The sequence below is a fragment of the Sylvia atricapilla genome, chromosome 12 (assembly GCF_009819655.1).
Source record: "Sylvia atricapilla isolate bSylAtr1 chromosome 12, bSylAtr1.pri, whole genome shotgun sequence".
Classification (NCBI taxonomy): domain Eukaryota; kingdom Metazoa; phylum Chordata; class Aves; order Passeriformes; family Sylviidae; genus Sylvia; species Sylvia atricapilla.
In genome coordinates, this window is record NC_089151.1 from 20017703 (window position 1) to 20039213 (window position 21511).

At 37.9% G+C, this 21511-nt stretch overlaps 1 protein-coding gene across 1 annotated transcript in view; it reads right to left on the reverse strand.

Annotated features, from left to right (window-relative positions):
• LOC136366725 (transcription initiation factor TFIID subunit 4-like) overlaps window positions 1-21511 on the reverse strand; it is a 150959-nt gene that overhangs the window by 105412 nt on the left and 24036 nt on the right. Inside the window, exons 7-9 of the mRNA XM_066328001.1 lie at window positions 20200-20457; window positions 10804-10909; window positions 6686-6800 (exon numbers count right to left, since the gene is read on the reverse strand). Of these exons, the coding sequence (XP_066184098.1) occupies window positions 6686-6800; window positions 10804-10909; window positions 20200-20457 (479 nt within the window). The remainder of the gene's footprint in view (window positions 1-6685; window positions 6801-10803; window positions 10910-20199; window positions 20458-21511) is intronic.

Genomic DNA, 21511 nt, shown 5'->3' on the forward strand with positions numbered 1-21511 from the left:
TGAGCTGATAGGTAGGCCTGGGCTCCAAGTGTGGCTTCAGTATGTGCTGGTATTTTCTCTGGCAACATACAAATATCACTTGTGTCAAGAAGCTTTAGGAAAATGAGCTGCATTTGAGAAGATGATAGCAACCCCCAGACCATTTTTTGGCCTGCAATATCCTTTTTCACAGCTTGAGAAAGTACAAACAAATTTGAGTTTCCATACCAGTATCTCCCAAGCATCTTTACCTCCTACCTGTCTGAGGTATGACTCAGAGCTGTGGAAACCATCCAGCCAGCTGGATTTAGCACATTCTGTTTCACAGGCATTATTGACACAAACACTATTTCAACATATTCTAGAGTGATTACACAATCTTTGAGAATACTATTTTCAGTATATATATACATATATCGATAAGAGCATTCAAGTCCAGACTCCTATTACTGTATAAAGTAAACAAACAAAAGCTTAATTTAAAAGGCTTTTTTTAAATTGTTATATACATGATGTCCCATGCACTCTAAAAAATCTCGTCACTTGTTACAAACTTAACACCCACAGTAAAAACCAATAGCTGCAAGTAAGGTCAGAATAAAAGGAGGGAAATCCAGAAATCCATACTCTAGGTCCTCCCTCTCCTCCTGTATGTTTCCTGTTATCTGCACCACAGCAGCCAATTTTGGTGGAAGACTACTCTGGTTTGATAGATACTGGTTTTGTTTTCTTTTGTGGGAAGAAGTCAAGGAGGGACTTTCATTTGTGTAAACCTACAGATATATGCTGAACACTTGAGGCAGAAAATGGAACATTTTACAATGCTTTTCAGAAAAATTCTATACAAATGAGCTTCTATTGATTTCTAGGACTGTTAAGCACTCGATTTCTTGTCTTAAGATGGAATTCCCAGGAACAGTGATACAACATCATAGAACAGTTTTGGAAGAAGGAAACCTAAAAGCTCATTCAGTCCCATCCCTTGCCATGGGCAGGGACACCTTCCACTATCCCAAGTTTCTCCAAGCCCTGTTCAACCTGGCCTTGGACACTGCCAGAGATGGGGCAGTCACAGCTTCTCTGGACACCCTGTGCCAGAGCCTCAGCACCCTCACAGGGAACAATTTCTTCTTAACATCCATTGTAAACCTATTTCCTTTTAGTCTGTAGCTATTCCCCCTTGTCCTGCCACTCCACACCCTTGCAAATTGTCTCTCCTCATCTTTACCGTAGGCTCCCTTCAGGTACTGGAAAGCCACAACTGGGTCACCCTGGAGCCTTCTATCCCCCAGGCTGAAAAATCCCAGTTCTCTCAGCCTTTTTTCCTAGGGGAGGTGCTTGATCCCTCTAATCCTGTCACTTTTACATGTGACACCGTGTGGATGCTCACAGAGGGACCCTGGGCTGCAGTGAGGAATTGGTCCGTGCCCTCAGCCAGCCTGCTCCCAACACCAACTGAAATAGTCAGTGACCAGCTCAAAAGTTTGTAATTCCACAAATGAAAAACCACAGGAAGAACTGAAAAGAACTAAGATTTTTGTCAGGTTAAGACCTGAATGCTTGAAATAGAGTGAGAATCACCCAGGACTCACAAGTCCAAAATCTAGCAGGCCTCCAACCATGGGAAAACCAAACTCCTATCAAGGAGTATCAACTCCTATCTCCTTTAAGCAGTCATCAATTAAAAAAAAAACACAGCAGTCTTGACTTCCAGAACATAACTTCTAAGAGAAGTCTGTACTTCTCTCTCCTTTTATGTCATAGCTGAAGTAAGTACCGTTGATCTTTAACCTTCCTGCTGCTCAGCAGTTTAGCTACTCCAATTTTTATTCAGTGTACAGATCTGTGACCCCATTATAAATAAATATTTTTCTGAAATAAACCCAGACAAGTATTTTGGACACAAACTAGATTTCAATGAAATTATCCAAACAAATGCAAGACCAATTATAAAGACCATCACTGTAACTCCTGGACAGAATAATTTCCTTCCATCTTATACTTGCAAGCTACAATCTGCAAATACATCCTTTTTTTTTTTTTTTTTTTTTTTTTTTTTTTTTCCCCAGTATTACATGGAAGACAAATAAGAACTATATTAATCTCAGCTGGGACTACAATTTTTTCTGACAGGAAGAACCCTATCCATATATTCTTCCTGACTTCAAGGAACCTCATAACAAAAAATGTTTGGATACTGAAACATACATTTATATATAAAGAGAGTTGCTACTCTTGCTGAACAGTTTTCTATAAAAGTGGACTTCTAAGACCAGATAAGTTAGTTTTCAGAAGTCATTCTGTGGAACAAAGATGCCATCCAGTGGTCATCTAAATGGATGATTACTGTCTATCTTTCCTTTTCTATCAGAGCATGGTATTTAACAATTTCATATTTCCTGGCATATATTACTATGTCTGTCCTAATTCTACTGTTTCAGTAAATATTTCTGGGTTTTACTGACTTAAATTCTGAGTCTCATAGGATGAATCTAACATTCCAATACACATGGTGTTTTTAGATACTATGAGTTCTCAAACTCCCTCCAAACACAAATTGTATCTTAAATAATCCAAGAGTCCAATTCTTCCTCCTATACTCAACCTCTTGTAATAGTTTTCCCTTTCCTTTTCATTATAAACACTCTTGCAGTTGGCAAAAAAAATCTTATCTGAAAATAAGCAAGAAAACACAAAGTATTTGCTCAGTTACCTGAGAAAGGTTTCAAAGATTTTGTTTAAACTAAGAGCAGCCATTATAAAAACCTGGTGGCATTTTCTTTATGAACAAACTCTTAACTTGCACAATTTCAGTTTTTCTTTCTCAGGCACTTTTTCAGATTTGAGCCACTGCTGCCCCAAACTGCAATACTGAACTGCTCCCAAATAAGCCAGAAGAATGCACAAAGCAATGGAGACATTATACCATTGACTCCCCTCTCTCTTACGAGGGAAATGTCATTAGGACAAAGTCCCTACATCCCACAGATCCCAGGGATCACACAATCTGAGATTAACAATATAAATTACTGTTAAAAGTCAGCATATAAATGGTGACTTGAAATTAGTGTAGTAGTGGAACAGCCATTACTGTATTATATTTCATAGTGGCATAGATTCCATTTACACATTAATTACAGTGTTTATTCTGACTTTCATGTTACAAATTGAAATGTCTCCCTAATACTGCTTGCCACACCATTCATTCTCTATGGGAAATCCTCTTCCTGATAAGCAGAAGGGCTGACAGAACAGACCATATTTATGGTCAGCATTTTTCTTGATTTTGAAATAAATGGAAAAAAACACAATCCCGCTATAGCTTGAAATATTCATTTGGAAAAACAAAAACTTCAAGGGCAAGGTTTTGTTGGACAACAAGGACAACACACCATTTCGAGATAAAAACTTTGAAGTTATCCATTTAACATCCACATCAGCTTTCCACCACTTCAAGGGCAAGCTGCTTTGCCTATGTTGTTAAACTTTTATTTTTTAAAATGAAAATAAAATTCTAGACCAGAGACACTTTTTTTGGCTATGCAACGGAGGTCTGAAAACCAATTTTTTATTTCCATGTAGAGTCTACCTCAAAACACAGGCAGAGAGGAGAATAGAACACAGATACTAAGATCAGCTTCAAATGATCTCGGAGACTTCACAGAACTATCTCTGAAAACAAGCCCCATCCCACTGGCTGTATAAAACCTGACCCTGCCAAGTTGCAGGAGGTTCCAGGTTCCACAGAACTCTCTCTGAAAATAGGATGAATTACTAGGTAAATATAAGAATTGTAAGAAAAACCCCAAACCTTACAGAATCATACATACTGGCTGTATAAAACCCGACACTGCCAGGTTCCAGGAGGTCAGCTGTAACTTGGAGATAGCACTTCAGAAAAGGAAAGGTTTCTGTGAAAAGGAAGGAGCACCTGGCTACTTGGCACCCTGTGGCAAACAAATCACAGCATCGTCCCACACACCACGGGATAGATCTGCTCACTTCTGCCCTTGCCATGCCATGCCGTGCCACTGAGCCCTGCTCAGCACAGCGTGGAAGTGGTGGGACAGCACAGGAGGACAACCATGCACCTCTACCCTTGGAGGAATGCAGAGCACATGTGGACCAGGCTCTGATCCAGGTGGGCAGCTGGACCTCCCAACCAGAATTATCCCCTCTCAACATCAGGAAGGAATGTTTCCACAGCTCCCTTTAATGGCCACCACCTGAACCGTGGGGAAGAGTCACTTGAGAGCCTGCTGCTGTCACCACATCAGGAGCTGGTGACAGTGGAACTTTGCGAGGACCAGACAGGGTGGTGAGCAGCAGCTGTGGACAAACATGCAGGCCCCTGGCAGACCCCAGTGGGATTTTTGTTCTCTCAGCTACAGAAACCTCAAGCTGGCCTCTTATGGTACAAACCCAAGTCAAGACCTCTGCTTGCAAAATAAACAGAAAAATTACTAAAAATAAAGTTCCATTTTCTTCTCCTTAGGTATTAACAGAGTTGAAAACTCAACTAATTGGGAACTGAGATTGTATGTAGTTCTCTCTGAAAAATACAGCAACAATCAATTTAATACCAAAAAGGTGACCTAAAATTTCACAGGCACAGCTTCATATTGCAGAACTCTTGGGTTGAGAACTCTGCATCACAGAACAGCTACTGTAACAAACACTGAACTCATGTGAGCAGTCTTACAGTTCATTAATAAATGCAAACCTTATAGGCATAGCTGCAATCTGCAAAATTCTTAATTGCTAGATCTTTTATGTAATTCCATCTTGTATCTCCTACAGTTCAAAACACAGAAAAAAAAAAAGAAAACAAGGAAGTTCAAATTTCTGTTTCTAGTGACCAACACTTCGCTCACAAAAGTGAAAAGCTCCAATAAGTTATTTTAAAGAAAGCAGAATGCAAAATAATGAAACAAATATGCAATAATAAAACACTAAGGGCAAAATAAATTTATACATAACACAACTATTTTTCAAAATTCTTGCTTTGCTTTAGATGCCAGTTTGCCTTCTGGCTAAAAACACATTCTTCACACACGCTGGGAATGTTGAGGAAAACTAGTCAGCTTTCAGAGGATTAATACAGATTTCCAGCTCTCTGCCTTTAGGCTTAATAGTCAGACATCTATTTGTCCTCAGGAGAGGTTAGGGGTTGAAATGCAAATATGCAAACAACTGAATTCTTTGTTAAGATATCAGGAAAAAGCTTGATCTTTGCTGCTGTTTTATAAATCCTTGCAATTTTATGGACTTATTTAAATGCAGCTTTGTGTCTTACTATTTTGAGGGAGAAAACAATGTAAGGAAACAAACACATTAATTCTGTCTAAAATTTGTTCTCTAGAGGAAAAATGACATACACCCTTGACAGCTTATTTACCAAACTCACTAAAGATTTATTGATTTATCAATCAGTGCCTTGAGCATTTGCTTCTCCCCAAGGGAAAATTAACAATTCCAGCTAACCTAATATATTCTATGTATAAACTAAGTGAATGCAAGAATCAATCCTGGCACAGTTTACAACATCCAGTTAAAAAAATGCTGTCCCTTTTGGTGTATGTAAAATTGAAAGCTATACTAACGAAGAATAAATGCTCATGTTGCTTACAAACATAAAAAATACTTATTAAGACAGTACAATTGAACCCAACAGACATTTTAATTCATTTAAATACTCAGTGGGAGGCAAAAGCATTGGAAAATAAAAAATTGAATGATTTTGCTTCCAGATTAATACTAAGTACTACCACTATTAGTTACAATACTGACATGCCTCAAAGCAGAGATATTTCAAAGAGCTACAAATTCTCCTTCACTTCACCTGCAAAAGCATAAGCCTGAAAATTAATTAGTGGTTTGATTATGTCAGAGCAACATAAGAATCCCAGAAGATGAAAATTAAAATCTAGGAATATTTTGTCATTCAATAAAGAAAGAAAATATTTTAACACAACTAAAATGTACACAGCTAAAACGGTGTTAGCAAGAGCAAAATGCAGTAAACATAAAATTTGCTTTTCACTACAAAAAGTAAAAATATCCCAAATATACATAAACAAAAGTCTGGAGTATAAAGAACTGGCAGAGCAGCTTAGTGCACCACTGCTACTGTGCTGGACCTTTGCAGCACCTGATTCCTATAGGGGCACAGAAAGCAGCCAACCTCGATGTGCTAAGGAAGTTCAGATACAGATAATTCCCTAAAAACCAGGACAACAACCATCCCCACGCTCAGAGATCCCCTCCCAGGCCCTGGGATTGTCCCTGGCTGAGGAGAGGCTGCTGCACAGAGACCTTGTCCTCACCCCCAGCACCTTCCCAGCACGACACATTCCATAGGAGCAGCACAATCCAATGTGTAACACCAACCACAGACTCTTTTTAATCCTCCTGCACAGAATTCCATTCAGCAGAAATTTTATTATAATCCACAGAATTTACAGTTTTGTTAAACATTTAAAATGTGCATTTAAGAGAAAAATCCTCAAGATATGTCACGATCCCCTCCCTTTTTTAAAAAATAGAATTAAGTATGAAAATTGCCATCCAGTCCCAGGGAAAAAAGACAGGAATTATTGTAAAAGACTGCCCTCTGGTGTTACACCAATTCGAAATTCTGTTTTATACTTCAGCTCCCCCCAACCACCCCGCTGCATTTTTTTATTATTATTTTTTCTTTTTTTACCTGAAAGAACCACCTCCAGGGTCATTCAGCTTGTTTTTCTGATTTGCAGAGACCTGAACACCAAAGCCCCCAGGACTTTTACTGGCTTGTATTGTTGGTGCCTTCCCTACTGTGCCTGAAAAACACCAAGCAATGTTATTATGAGCTGTCTTAGACAATTTACATCAAAGAACCTTCTGTCCAGGAACTAAATTTAACTGTCTGTAAATTGCAAACAAAGGAAGTTATTATTTTTAAAGACTACATGCTGAAGAAGAACAATTTAGAATACAAAATTTATGTTAACATTACAGTTTGTTCAATATTTACAGATCAGTGAAGATTGCAAAAGTGAAAACCATTGACCATAAAAAGGTATAATATTTATAATGTCTGTAAGTATGTTTGCAATTGCCAGTAAACCACTTTTCTGGATAATCTGTACAGAATAAAGAAGGCGAATTTGAAATGTTCTTAATACAAATACCTAAAGTCAGAGCTACTCAGGGTATTAGCTATGCCTTTTACATTTTCTATACAGTAATTGCTCTTTATTGCAGTGAAAAACGTGTATTTCAGAGTTGAACACACTGCAAGCATTTTAAAATGTTTTGCATTGCATAGAAAAGAAAAAAACACTGTTGCCAAATTTGACACACACCCCTATAAAGGTCGTCTTTTGCTTTCTCATCTTGAAAACAATGACTCAAAAACAATTCCTGTCTGTATCTACACTTTACAAGTCTTAAAGTACAAGTAAAACAGGGCTTTCCAAATGAGTCAAAGTGTGGTGGACACTCAGTAAATTAAAGAGATCTAAATTCCTCTCTGACATGAAAGTTTTGGAGTAAGCCCTCCTCGACTGTCTAAACACATTGACTTGGGTTACATCTTGGCTTTCCTTTAATCCCACTTGTGTTTTAGCATGTAAAAACAACGCACATCTACTTGATTTAAAGGATCTCACCTCTCTCGTGTTTATCACTCCATTTTATTGAGCATTACAGACCTAGGGTTTGACACTTGGAGAAGGACAGGAAGGTTGTTCCTGCACCCCAGTGACTCAGTTGCACATAAATGGCACGGGAAGAACCCCGGTAGAGTCACAACAGTTGTCTTTCATGAATAGTAAAAACTTGAAACACAACTATCCTAATCAGTCCTTTTAAGAACATTTCTTGGCTAATACAAAGCTGCTAGCTTTGACTGAGTCCTGCATTACTTTTTTTTTTTTTTTAATTCTTCATCAACTCCAACATATGATCTTAAAGAGAAACTAATTTGATAGTGTTTGTTGAGTTTTCCATCTGTATAAATAAACTGTAATGTGGACTCTCAACATTAGCAAATACAAAATCAGATTTAGGACTTCAGGCTCAAGCCTGGGGAATAAAAATATTTTGTCATCATAATATTCAAGGTCCATGAGATGTCACAGAGAGCATTAGTTCACAGACCAGGCAATTCATTTATCTATTTCAGATGAACTAATGGAAAGGTTTTCTACTAAGTGAACTGGAAGGAAGGAAAGAAATAATACTATGACATAAATTAGCAGATTTCTGCTTCGTACAATTAAGATCTAGAAGATTAAAAAATGTGTTCACCTTGAAAATTATTGCAATGGCGAACTTAAAGTAATAACAGCACTCCTCCAGAATTAATACATATCTTTGGAATCAATATCAATGCTTTGTTTTCTACAGCAAAAACATGTATATCTATATGGATATGGAAGAATTCAGTCTCTCATTCATCCCAAGTATATGTAATTCTACTCAATGCATTGGGCAAAGTCAGTGTAAGGTTTGGGATGACACCTGAGGTTTCTGGTTTAAATAAATCACAACTGTGCATGACTAAGGGTTAGACATAAAATATGCCAAAAACGTCCATTTTTATTACAGGCAGAGAATATTTAGAAAATTTAAAATAACCTGTGAGCCTAGGTATTTCATGGGATTGGTAATGACATACAGAGTCTTTCACCACAGCATCTCTGCTTCAAATTTTAATTAGCATTGATCTAGAAAAATAAGCCCAAATTTAGGAGCTTATAAATTCCTAGCTGCATTTCAGCACTTGTTAAACAGCTGCAACAAATAGTCTAGCTAATTATTTTATTATTTGGCTCAATTCCTCCATCCATAAGATGAAATTCACCTAATTATTATACTAGTAGAGTGCTTTGGTAAAGGAGTGAATTTTTCATGCAGTAACAATGGTGTTACTTCCACACAGTGGAAGCAATTTTATTTATCTAGAAGTCCTAAAGCCTGCTAGTTTCATCTAAACTACTGTTTTAAGAAGCATCACAGCCTGTTCACATGGATGTATTGAAGATACATTACACTTGGAGATTCACTCCTGTCAAGGAGGAAAATGCAGCACTTTGTGGAGGTCAGCTCAGTTCTGAGGTAACTATCCTTAACAAGTCACACTCCACAAAACTATATTACTGTAATTTTTACTTAGATGATGTCCTGTTCCAGTATAATCTCTCCTTCTGCAGGAATACCTAGGTCAGTATAAAATATCATTCCACTGGTGGTTACAGTAAAAGGTTTTAACAATATATCACAATGATGCACTCTTGACAGTGTTGCCAGCACACAGGCAGACTTCTCCCTAGATGTAGGCTGCAGGATGAGTGCTTTAATACTGGGATGTTTTCTAAATGCTTATTCTTGTTTTTTCTATGTAAATAAAACTATATACTGGAGGGCTTAACTAAACCTGTAAATTGGAATAAGCTCACCAGAAAGCAGGATCTTGCATAAATTGGCTTTTATGAAACCATCTACCATGAGCCAAACTGCCAGTTAAGTTGCATTGCACTGGCTGATAAAGGGCTATCAAGAATAAACTCATTCCAAACCTACTGTTTAAAAGACAGATGCCAGTATCATGCAAATTCTCAGCACACTGTTGACATTCACAACTTGGAGACTGAACAAGCAAAGAAATGAAATCTGCCTTCACTCTCAAACATATTAGTCAGAAGTGAAAGCTCATGCTCTAAGATGCATGGACATGTTATAAAATCAAGACATGAGTATCAGTGCTATCAAACAAACACATTTTAGGGTGAGTAACTGTATTTCTTCTGAACTTGAGAAACAGCCTACAGGATTACAGCAACAGCTTGGTCTCTGTGTCCATTCAACCTTTGGACTCCCCTAGGAGAGCAGAGCAAGTAAAACATCAACTGCTATTAAACATTTCTGATTTTTTTTTCCCCAAGAATAACAGAAATGACCAAACAATGAAGTCAAGTAGGCAGCAATAGCTTTTATGTGCATTTAAACTAGTTTGATTCCTGCTTCAGCACCTGAAGATGACAAGCTCTGTATTCCATTACAAACCCTCAATAATCATGTAAATGCCCACTTCCAGTAAGATATTCTCACACATATTCAGGAAAAATAAAACCCAAGCCTAACAGGTTCAGTAGAAAGAAACAAATGGATATTTATTGGGAAGCAAGGAGGCTTCAGGAATCCTCTTAGAAAGGGGAAGTGTCAGCCAGACATGGACCCAGCTGTGCACAGACAGATGTTGTGTACAAACCACGTGCCGTGGCTAATCGTGGCATGTCAGGCTCCTGTAGCCTGTCTCTGACCTCACCAAAAACTAAACACACTGACAGGAGTCAAAGAAAACCAACCTGAGGCTTGGGAAATTTCTCTAGGGCTCCCACCTTGACCTCTGTAGCTGCAGAGATGGGGACTACCATGTTCTGCTTCAAGAGCAGGAATCAGAAATAGGATGATTAAATTGAGGTATCCACTTGGCTTCAGGAAAATGCAGAATTTCTTTCTTGGCCCAGAGTTACAGTTCAGGACAGTGAGAGCCAAGTTCCTGACCTGGTTTAGAACTTTCCATGAAAAACTGCTAAGTAAGGAACTAAACATGTGAGAGTTTAGTACTGAGGCTGTTTCAAAACATTTCACTGTGTTGGTCCAAAACACCTGGAAACTGCATATGAAAACATGCATTCTTCAGCCAGCATGAGGTAAAAATAAATGTCAACAATGTTGCCAATGTCAACACTGTACGTTTTTTTCATGCTACTCGTTTGTAATTACAACAAAATTCATACAAAGGTAACAATCTCACTAAAACATTTAAACCCATACCTTGTGGTCTAATGGTCTGAGTTATTACCACTGGCATCCTAATCTGGGTAGTCTGGCAAGCAGGGGTTCGTTTCACAGTTTGAGCAGATGTTGACTGGATAATCTGCTATTATTAAAGAAAAGTATACTTATATTATACTCTTTATACACAAACACACACAACGTAAATACACTAATACCTGTAATTACCAAGATAAGCACGTGGATCTCTACAAGCACAACCAGCTGGTGACAAAAGTCATATTCATGTAATGCATGGGGTTGTGTGTGTGTGTATATACATAGTTTGCCATTATGCTTTAAAAAAAAAATTAAATCATATACGACACAGATGTCATACCTCACAAGCTTCACTAAAAATATATTTCAAATTCATAAGGTTAATACTAAAATTCAGACTTTTGTCTTCAGAAATTTTACTAGGAAGAAAAGCAGTTTTGTAGAACAAAATGTTGCAATAATTGTAGTGGCTTTGTACTAAATATCTAAGCTTTTTATAGAAAACATACTAAAAATAAATTCTGAAATATTATAGGTTCCAAAGTCAGATATATACAAGAAAGCAAACCAAGTTTTGGGGTGATCATATACTATGAATCTTTTAAATGCTCATTTGATATTGTCAAGGTTTCACTTACTACTAATTCAGGTTCTGAAGTCCTTTCTCAAAACTAAACCTGGATTAGAAACCTAAAATTTGACCCATAAACAAATCGAATCAAAAAGAAAACACATGCAAGGGTCACGTTTAATCAACAGCAAAATGTACATTCATTGATCAGGGACAAGGCAGGCACAGACATAATGAGCACAAGATTCAGAAAGATGTGTGGATGCTGCAGAGCTGTAAAAAAAACCATAAATAAACTTTGAAAATAAAACACTGGCAAACAGCTATTTGAGTAAGATTCCAAGCACAGCTCAGGCATGGTAACTTCAGAAGCCACGTGCTCCTCACAGTCACAGCAGAGTTCTCCCACTGTGGGAGCCCCCAGCCTCTGCCCTGGGATGCAGCATTCCCTCCTGGAAGGCAGCCCCACACTGCACCACTCCCACCAAGACTACCTAAAACCATTTCACTCAGCTGGGCAACAAATGGCCAAATCTCTGACTGCAAAGCAACCTATGGAGAAAAGGAAAGGATAAACAGCATCTGCAAAAGAGACGTGAAAAGACAGGATGAGCAATGAGGAAACCATTCCATCAGCAGGAACCAGGGCTCCACAACTGGAAGGGAGATGGGTGAAAACCACAAACAAGAGAACAGTAATGAGAGATTTGTGATGTATTCTGGAGAAAAAAACAAATAGGGCCACTCTGAAGTTACAAAACTGCATTTCGTACATCCTAAAATACAGAGTCAAAAAGTTATAATAAACCTGTGGATGTAGAAGTATTAGCAATAACCACCTTGCAGGAAGAGAAAAAGGAAAAAATATTAAACATTCAGCTTCAAATACGGACACTAAAGGAAAATGGAGCATTTGTACTAAGCACAGAAATGAAGCAAACATGTAAATTTACTTGGACAAGACAGCGAGTGAATAGTCACACTCAGGCAAAGAGTAAAGCAGCTACCATGCTTAAAAACAGGGAAGAAACAGAGTTGATCAGTGAAAATAACAGAAAAAAAGTTGATTTTAACTGCATTTTGATGCACAGGAAACATGAACAAGAGTGGTTTTGGTAAAAAGACAGAATAGTCCATTTTAAGAAAACACACACTGGTATGAAAAAGGAGAATGTTGCCACTCTCACAATAATTGATTGGATCATTTTTCAGAGAATGGTGAAGAAAAGCTGCTGTACCTTAATGGGCCAAAAGCCAGGCCATAAAAGAGCTGTGTGGGGCCTCTGGACAGAATCACTACCTGATATTACAGCAATCTTCTGCAATTACTTATTTTTTCTCTCTGTGAGGCAACTTGTACAGTTCAGACCCAAGTTCTGCTTCCCTTGATTAATATTTTCACGTGAATACCCTACAAAATGACCCACTAACACCATTAAAGACAGGACAATATTTAACCATTTAAGATTACATAAATGGCAATGTTTTCTTTACTATCCAATACATTCCAAAAGCTGTCTTTTGGCAAGTACTGTACTAGGACTTCAATGTATGTACAAATGCTGGAAGTCTAGAGAATTACTGAGAAACAAACTTTTCCAAGGGGCAGAAACCAAAATCATCATCTTAAACTCCTTACAGAAACCAATCAGCAACAGGCACACTCTCTCAAAAGAACAACTGCACCAGAGCTCAGAGTAGCATCTTACACTAAATCCCAGCTTCTATACTGGACTTCTAAGAAATGTTTCAACACAGATGCAATCTTCAGATCTGGAAGTCATTAAGGACTTAACATTAGCAATTTGTTTCTGAAACAGAGTATGTAACTTCTTTGCAGGCAAACTAGGGACATAGTAAAAACCAATGAATCAGAGAATGCTGCGTTAAAATTTGCAACTATCAAAGCCACACTTCATCAATTAAGATAATTCAAACTGTTGTAATCTTCTTGCCTGTTTTTCCAACATCATAAACATTACTGATAAGTCCTTAACTTGACCTGAAAGTTGTAGACAATGAACAAGTGTAGTAGCAAGCTGGTCTAGGAGACAATTAACTTAAATGATTTCAAATTTCTCACAGACTAAAAACACGCACAACAAGTGTACCCTGTGTCATGTTGTCTATCCATATTGTGAATCAAACTGAATGCCACTGATGAGTTCACACACACTGACCCAGACTGAGAGAGCAGACACAGGAGTTTTAGGACACTGAGGTTATCAGGTACATTACTCCAGCCTTCAGAAAAGGGGAGATCCTGGTGCTGCTGCAACTACCCTTGGGAAGATGTAGAGAAGACAGTCAGACTCCCTCAGATGTGCAGAGCAGAAGGATGTAACACAAAAGACACAAGCTGCAATACAGGAGATTCCAATGTAATATAAGAAAAAAAAAATACCATCAGGGTGGGCTCTGAACAGGCTGCCCCAAGAGGCAGTGTAATTTCTTCTTGAAGACACTCAAAACATGACTGGTTACATGGGACACATCCCAGTGTGTAAGCTGGAGGCTGCACAAGACACCTCCAGGAGTCCTTTCCAACCTTCCACCACTGTGTCCACAAACACATCATCATGGATTTTATTCAAGTGCTGAGTCACAAAAAGTGAGAAATTAGAATACAAAAGTTTTCAGAGCTTACAGAAACTGTTCATCATTCCACCTCCACTAAAAAGGGAAACATTTTAATTATGTGTGCCTCTGAAGACTGCAAGCACAACAGAACAAAAAAGGCACAGAAAATAGAGTAGATAGAATGTGATTTAGTCATTGCCTGGATTTGATAGAGTTTGGAAAATGGCAAAATTACAAACAAAATTATGATTGAGACAGTGTTGAGACAGCAAATACTGTAATATACTAGTTATTCCTCTTCAATTTACCTGTCTAAAGCTAAAGAATCATGTCCTAGGCTGCTGCACTTTGGAGCTCTTCAAGGAAAACACTAAAGCAGCAAAGTCATGGCATTGCTTCTCCAAGTGCAATGTGTGAACAGTTACCTACATTTTTGTTCTATCAAATAACATTTTTCTGCAAAGTAAGATGTACATTTCTCACAATAGAAGTATTCTCCCTCTCTTTTGATTTCATCTTCACACTTCTCCCCTTGTCATCTCTCTCCACTACTCACACTCACTTTGATTCACCACTGTCTGCTCTGCCAGGCCAGCTCCTCCTCTCACCTCCTGAACACTGCAGACACTACTCTGTCCTTTGCTAAAGGACTGCATTTTCACAGTTGAAAAAAGGATGGTTTTACAGAGATGCTTCAATAAGGCAGCATGCTCATGAAGACAGAAAAGGATATATGACAACCACACTACTGATAACCAGAATAACAAAGAGGTCACAGCTGAGATACTCTTTTTTTTTCCTAAGGGTTTTCTTCAAAAAGCATAGATTTGGTAACTCCATGAGAATGAAGTAATGGTTCTCTCTAGGTCTAATCTCAAGCCAAAAGATGATGATCACTCCATGACATCTTCTACTGTGTAAGTTATTGCAGGACAGAGAACAAATTACAGACATGAACACAGACCAATAATCAACAACAAAACCAACAAATACAGACTGAGAGAGAATTCAGCCAAAGCACATCAACCACACAGAAGCAGAAAGAGAACAGAAGTTATCAGTCTTTCTCATGCCTGCACAAGAGAGACAAAATGAAATAAGAGCCACTACCTAGAAACCATTGAAAGGAAATTTCCTTCAGGACAGTAAGATTAGAACTCTTTGCTACAGTTTCTGAGGACAAGGATTTTTCAAATCTCCTGGACCAGTGCAGATGGACAAGGTTCCAACCTTTACTTGCCTCCCTTTTACGTGAGGAGAGCTGCAAAACCAGCTGGATCAATTCAGCCTTTGGAACAAAAGCATCTGATCCAAAGGCTTAAACCTATCAACTACTACAATAAAGACAAATACACTGTAAACAAGAGCTTCTACAAAGAATGAGAAACAAAAATAAATTTGAAAAATATATCCTTTACCAAGCATTTTTTCCCTCAATTAAGTTAAAATAAATATTGTGGAAGGAAGAAAGAAGACATGCATAAACATAAAATTCAGAATGGCTGTGGTCTGATATGACATTTATCTTCACTCATGAGTAAACACTTGCTAACTCACTTGTGGCTATGCCACTTGTGATTTATCAGTCTACTCACTCCTGAAGATAAATGTCATATCAAACCTCAGCTATCATGTAATCTGGCAGCATTAACTTACAATGTTCATGCTTTTATAGGCCTAGAATTCATATTTACCATTGCTTACTATACTGCAGTAGCAGCTACAGATTTTCAGTGGTGACACAAAATCTGCATAAGCTATTATTTTTCCTCCCAAATTAAAAAAAAAGAGACTATTTAAAACCTCAGCACATAAATTTTAATGTTAATATGACAACAATATTATTCCATTGAGTATAGGACTCCAACAAAGAAATTAAGAAAGATAAAACAGAAGCCATGAGATCACTTGTCCCATCTGCTCCTCAATTTATTATACAATTCTTTCTACAATGGTCAAATGGTCTACTTTTAAGTACTTTTAATTATGGCTTTTTCATCACTGTCTTTGGGAGCCTGATCTACTATCCAAAATTCTCTCCTACTTTAAGGATATTTTGCCTTAGATCCTACCTAAAACCTACTTCATTTAATTATATCCTGTTATTCATATTTATATCATCTTGGTCTGATTCAAATAATGGCTTCTCCCTTTTATTCTCCCGTGTAATTAGTGTTTGACCAATTTATTGTGTTCAATTCTCTCAAGCTTTTCTTTTAATCTTTGCTTTCAAGCCTGGCCCTTTCTTATTGGTTTCCAAACAGCAATCAGTGACAATATTCTCTTTATATTAAGGTACAACCCACAAAATTCTGAAAATAAAGTCCATGATAACAACTCAGAAAACCACTAGGCTGTGTTTCAAACAGGCATACAATTTGACAAGTATAGGCTTTGTTCCTGTTAATGGATCCCAGATATCTATTGCTCAACAGCCATTTTTATTTAAATGTTACTGCTCTTCCACGTCAGTGGCTAGATCTTTATTAGTTAATTAATAGAAAATACTCCTTTTATCCAAACAGCCATCTACTGCTCTTCCATTTCTAAGCTGCCTTGCAGACAAGACAAAAGGAAAACGATTTCCTAAAATTTCACTAAAATGTGTACAAATTACATTCATTCATTAACAGAAAAGTGATGCCAGAAAAGCTTCAGTGGAGAACTAAAAGGCCAAGCAGAACATCCCCATATAACAGAATTCTTATTCTACTGTTGTATCTTGTTTCCAAATTCCACTACTCTATCTCAACTCTGAGAGACTCTAACCACTGTGACAGTGCAGGGAAGGTGTCAGTAAATGTTGGAGCAAATCCTGTTCTAATGCAACTTAGAATATGGCAGAGCCTACCCTCTGGACAGTGTGCCCAATTAGTGCACCAGTAATGGTGCACATCTATTTCCATACATCCCTCCTAATCTTAGACCTACATGAATCTTTATACAGCTTTGTATATAATTAAATTGCTTTAATTAAGATGGATCACTGATTTTCTTCCCGGGCTTTTTTATCACCCAGGTTTAACACTTGGCTTTAACCTCCAGAAGTACTTTCTCCTTATTATGCAGTCAGTGCCATCACAATACATAAAGTGCTAATCCACCTCCACTACCCATCAATAACCTCACCACGTGTAATAAAGAACATCTCTCTTATTCATACAAATTTTACCTGCTGCAACACCCAAAACAAGACAGGCAATGCCTGCATATATAAGGCAACACACAGCACATGGGCTTTAAGAATGGCAATTTAGACAAACTTTGAACATTTCACTTGAGACAATTTTAAAAATTGATTGCTAGCTTATCTCATTAGTGTCTCATCAATAAAATATTAAGATTGTTCCCCTTTTCTTTATGTAGAAGTAGCACTATGTAGCTTTATAAAGCATTGTTTTTCATAGTTTGGAACATGATTCCAGTAATTTACAAAACATATTAAAAGTCTCCTGTTTTATCTCCACTAACACTGTACATTTCAAAGCCTTTGGGCAAGCTATGCTGCCTGCTGACAGTGTACACAGGATTTTCATGTTGTAAGGTACCTCAGTGTAACTGGAGAAAGCACCACCACAGCTGAGACCTTTGAGAAACAGAAAAGACAAAGGAAGGAACAGCTAACAGACCCTTCATGATTTAAGGGAAACTGGACTACTGTAAACTGCTATGAAAATCTCCATATTCTAAAACAAGCTTGCCCTTCTGCAGCTGGACAGTCTGCAAAGCCAGCTGGAACTCTCTCCAATGAGCTTCAGGCTTGGAAAACCTGGAGCTCAGCCAGTTCTTCCATCAGTGCTGCCTACCCTCGGGCAAGCCAGCTGCAATCTTCCTCTTCTGGACAAGTCCAAGGCAAGATGGCCAGCAGCTCTGTGCTCTGATTCTGGGGAGCACTGAGATCTGTGACAGTGTGATCACTGTCACTGCAAAAACATCAATACTTATCAGCAATTACTGGGCTGATATGGAGCTGCTGCTGCGTTGTCTGCTTGGCACCTGAGTTGATGGTTGCTGTGCTAAGAATTTTTGATGCAGTAACTCTTGATGTCTGATGCTGCTTTTGTCTGTACAGAATCACTCTGAGGGTCATTAAATGACTGGTTTGATTCTATTTTTGATTCTATTAACTAACGACTGATAAATTTAAAGGAAATAGGGAAAGACAGTTTCACACTAATACAAATAATGATTTTTAATGTCTTCTCCCTATTATGTATCTTTTTATATATTATATATTTTACCAAAAGAGAGAGTGTTAACCATAGTTTTGTTTTGTGCAGTTTGTGACCTTTTGAAAATGTAGTGGTCATTTCATGTATGCAGTAAATGAAAATTCAGCCCTAGACCTGTGACCTCCTTACAGACAGAAAACCAACTTCTCCTGCTCATCAGATCTATGTCCACAATGTTACTTGAGCAGTTTTCAGCTCCTCCTATGACACAGGTATTTCAGGAAAGCTCTTCACATCGTTGATCTCTACTCAGATTAACATCACAACTGCTTGCTTAGAGTATCCACTGACACGAGACAGGCAGAACGTGCCTCTGTCAGAAATTTGGCTTTATCCCAATCAGAAAGGACTCCACCAGAACTATAACCATAAGAGTAAGAATTCCTGTGATCTTCCCCTTTTTTGTCCTACATGAGTGTTACTCAAAAGGCAGGGTGAAACCTGCCTAGTGGGCACTGGAGCATTTAAGGTGGGCCACACAACATTGGAAAAGGCCATGTTACATGGCAGTAGGTTAGCCTTAGATTGTGGAATGAGGTAAGGCCACACTTACTGGCCATGGACATTTCCACCTGTAAGCAACCTGTCAGCTGCAGGCAGAAATTTTACCTGGGACAGGGAGTAATTTTTTCACCTACTGCCTGTAATTATCAGCAGTTTCTGCTCTTCTGCCTAGAAGAGCCAAAGCTATTGTCCATTCAGTCATGAAACATGAACAAATCAAAGAGATGTCACAAAAAGTGTGAGGAACACTCTTCTAATTAATACAACAATCCAGACAGAGTGGGGAGAAGCCATCTCAGAAAAAGAAAGAATGCAAGTGGCTGGACTTGCATTGAAGCAGCTGAGTTAAGGTGAAAAACACCCAATTGTCTTGTCAGAAACAAGACCCAACTGCCAAAGTCAGAAATCTTGCCATTCAAGATGTTCTTACACATTAAAACTATGCTCACTAAAGAATTATTAAATTACATTAATTTTATTTTAAAGTTAATAATTTAACCACTACAAAGTGTTTGTAAAGTTCAAGACACAGCTCAGGTATTTTCAGACTGTGCACTGCTACTTTTAAATTAAAGCAAAAGAAATATTCTCTCTCCACACACCTTACAAGTTATTTATATGCTTTATAGATCCTATAAAGTCGAGATCACTGTAAGCTTTTACATTACCCCATTTGCATTTCTCAACCTTGATAATATATATTTTACCAACTTGATACATGCTCTGTATATGATTTTGAACCTCTCTATATGATTTGGAAACCTAGGTGAAGTAGTTTACTCACACATACACAGAAACCACAGATAAGGAATCTCTCACGAAGGGTAGTAATGCCTGCATGAACTCAAGGCCTTGTAAAAATCCTTAACACCTTTTAATTACAAGTGTAAACACACACAAGATCCTGTGTATCAGCAGGATAAAATCACCATGCTCTCAGTGACTACCTGGCTGTACAGCTGCCTTACTGATAGTGCCTTTGAAATTATGGAATCTTAGCACTTAATACTCCACTATGCACAAGATACAGCTCAGTGAGTAACAGAGAATGGCATTATTGCTAAACAAAACATCCTGGTACAGCACAGCTATTCTTCCACAAGGTTTTGTAACTGTGTGCAGAGAAGTTTAAAATGAGAGAGTTAATTTGAATTTTAAGGCAAAACAGCATACCGGATGACATACTCAACATCATTATACTCTTGCCTGTAAATCTCGGAAAGCTTTCTGTTTTACGTTTGTAATTCCCTCAAATTCCACTGTGCTCATACAACAACCACTCTACTGCAGACAGAAAGACCAAGAGTGCACTTCCTTAAATTTGTGTTAATAATCTTATCTGAAGCAATGGTTGAGCATACATGTGAAATGACAGAAAATGAGGTACTAACACATCACAGAATGTGATACAAACAACAAAGAATTTTCCCAAACAAACTGCAGTGAAAGTGATACTGAAAACTGCCATACAGTTCATGAAGAAATCCTCTTTTACACTACAGTACCTACCAGTTGAGAACTCTGATTTGACTGTACCACCTTAACCTGAGGAGGCTGCACTGTATTTGATACAGAGACTGTGCAAATGTTGTTTGGTTGCCTTATTCCTATCGTCTGCGTGGTGACAACAGAGGAGATGCTTCCCGAGGCAGACTGAGGTATCACTTGGGAGAGCTTGGTCTGCTGGAGAGACTGCTGAGACGGCTGTCCTTGCAAAACCAGATGTTGACTGTTCAGTAAAGATTGTCTCAGTGCAGGTAGACTTTTCTAAAAACAGAAGAAAGTTCATGAAATATCCAACTTGGCAGACTGACAAAAAGCATTTTGAAATTTGCCGTAAACATTGTTAGAAGAAGGCATTTTTATTTCCGATTTTACTAACTGCATGTTCATCAAACAGAACTAAAATTAAATATATTTTGTAAGAGAAAGTTCAGTTTTTAATAAGCTTTCAATTTGGATTTAGCAACCCTGTAGATTTTTCACATGCCCTTGATTCCACTGTAGCAGAAAAATATGACACTCTTCTTCTCAAGACTACCTAGAACTTGTAGCTTAGGTCTTTGGAAGGGCAAGAAATGGAAGCAGAAAAGGTAAAACCACGGAACAACCCTATTCCCAGAAAGCTGCATCAATTTACTCCTCCTAACACACCTCCAGTACCTAGAACCAGATGATTTCATTCTTGGTGCCCAACAGAAGCAGCTGTTTATTGTATCATTTCTGAAGTAACGTATTGTGACTGGATTAGAAAAGTGTACTTCTGTGAGCTCCATGTTCATACCATTTCAAGGAAAACATACTTCTAAAAGGCTTTGCTGTACCTTCATGAACAAACTTCTTACTTTTTAAGTGGTAGAAGTATTCTTTTGAAGTGCTCCCCCAGGCAGCTGTAGAATGCAAGTGTTTAGTCCAAGCTACAGCTCTTTCTAAACTTCTACTATTGATTTAAAAATTTAATGCCCGTTGCACAGAAAGGACTTCAAAGAAAGGAAATAAATCAAAACTTATCATGATGCTAAAAGTAACTGCAGTGAAAGCCACCAACAAGAGTTAATGATCACATGAAAACACAGGAGCAGAACTTATGAAGACAAGTTGCAGGGAGAGAAGAGAGAGAAAATCTGCCCTAAACAGAGAAGTCTTGAACTAGACCAAAAATACTTTTAAATCATGTTTGTGGTTTTGTTGGGACTTAAATATGCTTTTTATGTTTGTACATAATGCTGCATATGGAAGTTATTGTAGGTAATTTATAGAACCAATTAAAAGCTAAATTTACTCCCATATATACGAACATAGGACCCCAAAATAGATCTAT